The sequence below is a fragment of the Dipteris shenzhenensis genome, chromosome 3 (genome assembly GCF_047967505.1).
Source record: "Dipteris shenzhenensis isolate YYH24624 ecotype China chromosome 3, Dip_SZ_1.0, whole genome shotgun sequence".
In the NCBI taxonomy this organism is placed as follows: domain Eukaryota; kingdom Viridiplantae; phylum Streptophyta; class Polypodiopsida; order Gleicheniales; family Dipteridaceae; genus Dipteris; species Dipteris shenzhenensis.
Window position 1 is genome coordinate 4,236,098 of NC_141598.1, and position 1,437 is coordinate 4,237,534.

General features: G+C 46.5%; 1 protein-coding gene across 1 annotated transcript; it reads left to right on the forward strand.

The window, feature by feature from the left end:
- Positions 1-300: 300 nt before the first annotated feature.
- PSRP5 (plastid-specific 50S ribosomal protein 5) lies at positions 301-1,200 on the forward strand. The gene is made up of 2 exons (XM_087372805.1): positions 301-503; positions 674-1,200. The coding sequence occupies exons 1-2, from the start codon at positions 407-409 to the stop codon at positions 991-993; spliced, it is 417 nt and encodes a 138-aa protein (XP_087228931.1). The 5' UTR covers positions 301-406; the 3' UTR covers positions 994-1,200.
- Positions 1,201-1,437: the final 237 nt, after the last annotated feature.

The following is a 1,437-nucleotide window of genomic DNA, read 5'->3' on the forward strand; positions in this document are numbered from 1 at the left end:
TTGAGGTGCTAAAACCTTTTTGTTAATAGCAAGCCTTCCCTAGTGTGACGTGCTTTGGTATGAGAATCATGCTTGCCTTGTGGAGGAAGCGAAAGGGATGATTGGAGATGATGGCACGGACCTCACTAGTGTTAGCTGCCATCCCACATCCCACATGAGCTTCTGCTTTTCCCCTTTCCAACCAAATACAATGAAAAGACACCCTTTGCTAGAGTTGATGACGTTGCCAATAGCAAATTGGGTTGGAGATGATAACCAAGCACATGTTAGGGAGATGGAGCTTGCAGGATATTATAGGATAGGGTTGTTGCAACGCTAAATATGAGATGTAGCGAGGTCAACATAACACCAACGTTTGACTTGGTAGCTTATCCCAAGCGTAGAACGAGAGGCAGCCACGATCATCATGATGGCTATGGCGCCTCACGGAACGCTCGCCCTCGCCCATTCTTCTTCCTCTACTGTCGTAGGCTCGCGCTTCCCTTCAATTTACCAGCCACCTGGTAAGTCAGCTTGGAGCGTGGGGTTTTTGCTTTCGGACATTGCAAGGAGGGAGTTTGTAGGCTATGCAGCGGCTCTGCATCTTTTTTGCGTGCCTGGAGAATGGAAGTTTGTACGCTTGATTCACATCTAGCCTGAAATGGAAGTTAACTTCATGCTTTGCTTTGTTCAGTCGCCAGGCCGTGCTCCCTTCCAGGTAAATTAGTGCTGCCCGATTCTGGACTCTCTCCTTTTCTCTTGGCGTCTCAGAAGGATGAATGCAGATTGGTGGCACACGCGGTAGCTGAAGTGCTAACAGGTGAAACAGAATGGGGGTCTGTCGAAGAGAAGGCTCGCTTGGATGAAATCTCAAAACTAAAGCTGGAATCGGATCTTCTGAAAAAAAAGGCAAAGCGGGCTGAACTACGAAGGAAGAGACTCGTCAGAAAGCGTCATATGAGGAAAAAGGGCAGGTGGCCTCCCTCAAAGATGCGTAAACTAAAAAACGTGTAGATTTTCTGAAGTAGTCACTTTGATTCGAAGGGCCTGATATGTAAGCACAGCCATCTTCTACAAGTCACGTTGTTCTGATAGCTTTGGCTATAGATGATGTGGCCTATGTGTTCGCCACTGGTTCCACTCGGGTATAGAAAATGGAAATGTTTCCCGGCAACCTGCGACTCAATAGCTCTGAGGAATTCAAGCGTTTAACCTTTGTCATACCACGGGTGTTTTAAAGCTGATTTCTCATTTTTTCACTTTGCCCTCCCTTTCTTGTTTGCGCCTGTTCTTCTATGTAGGATGGGCGAATCAGAGAGCATTGGTGGCGGTGTACATATCTATCAAGGTCGTTTTTTCTCCATATGTCTGACGATTGAGGCTAATTTCATCTTTCTTCTACCCCCTTATCTTCCGTCAATACTGTGTGCATGTCTTAAAACCACTTGCTCTTGTAGA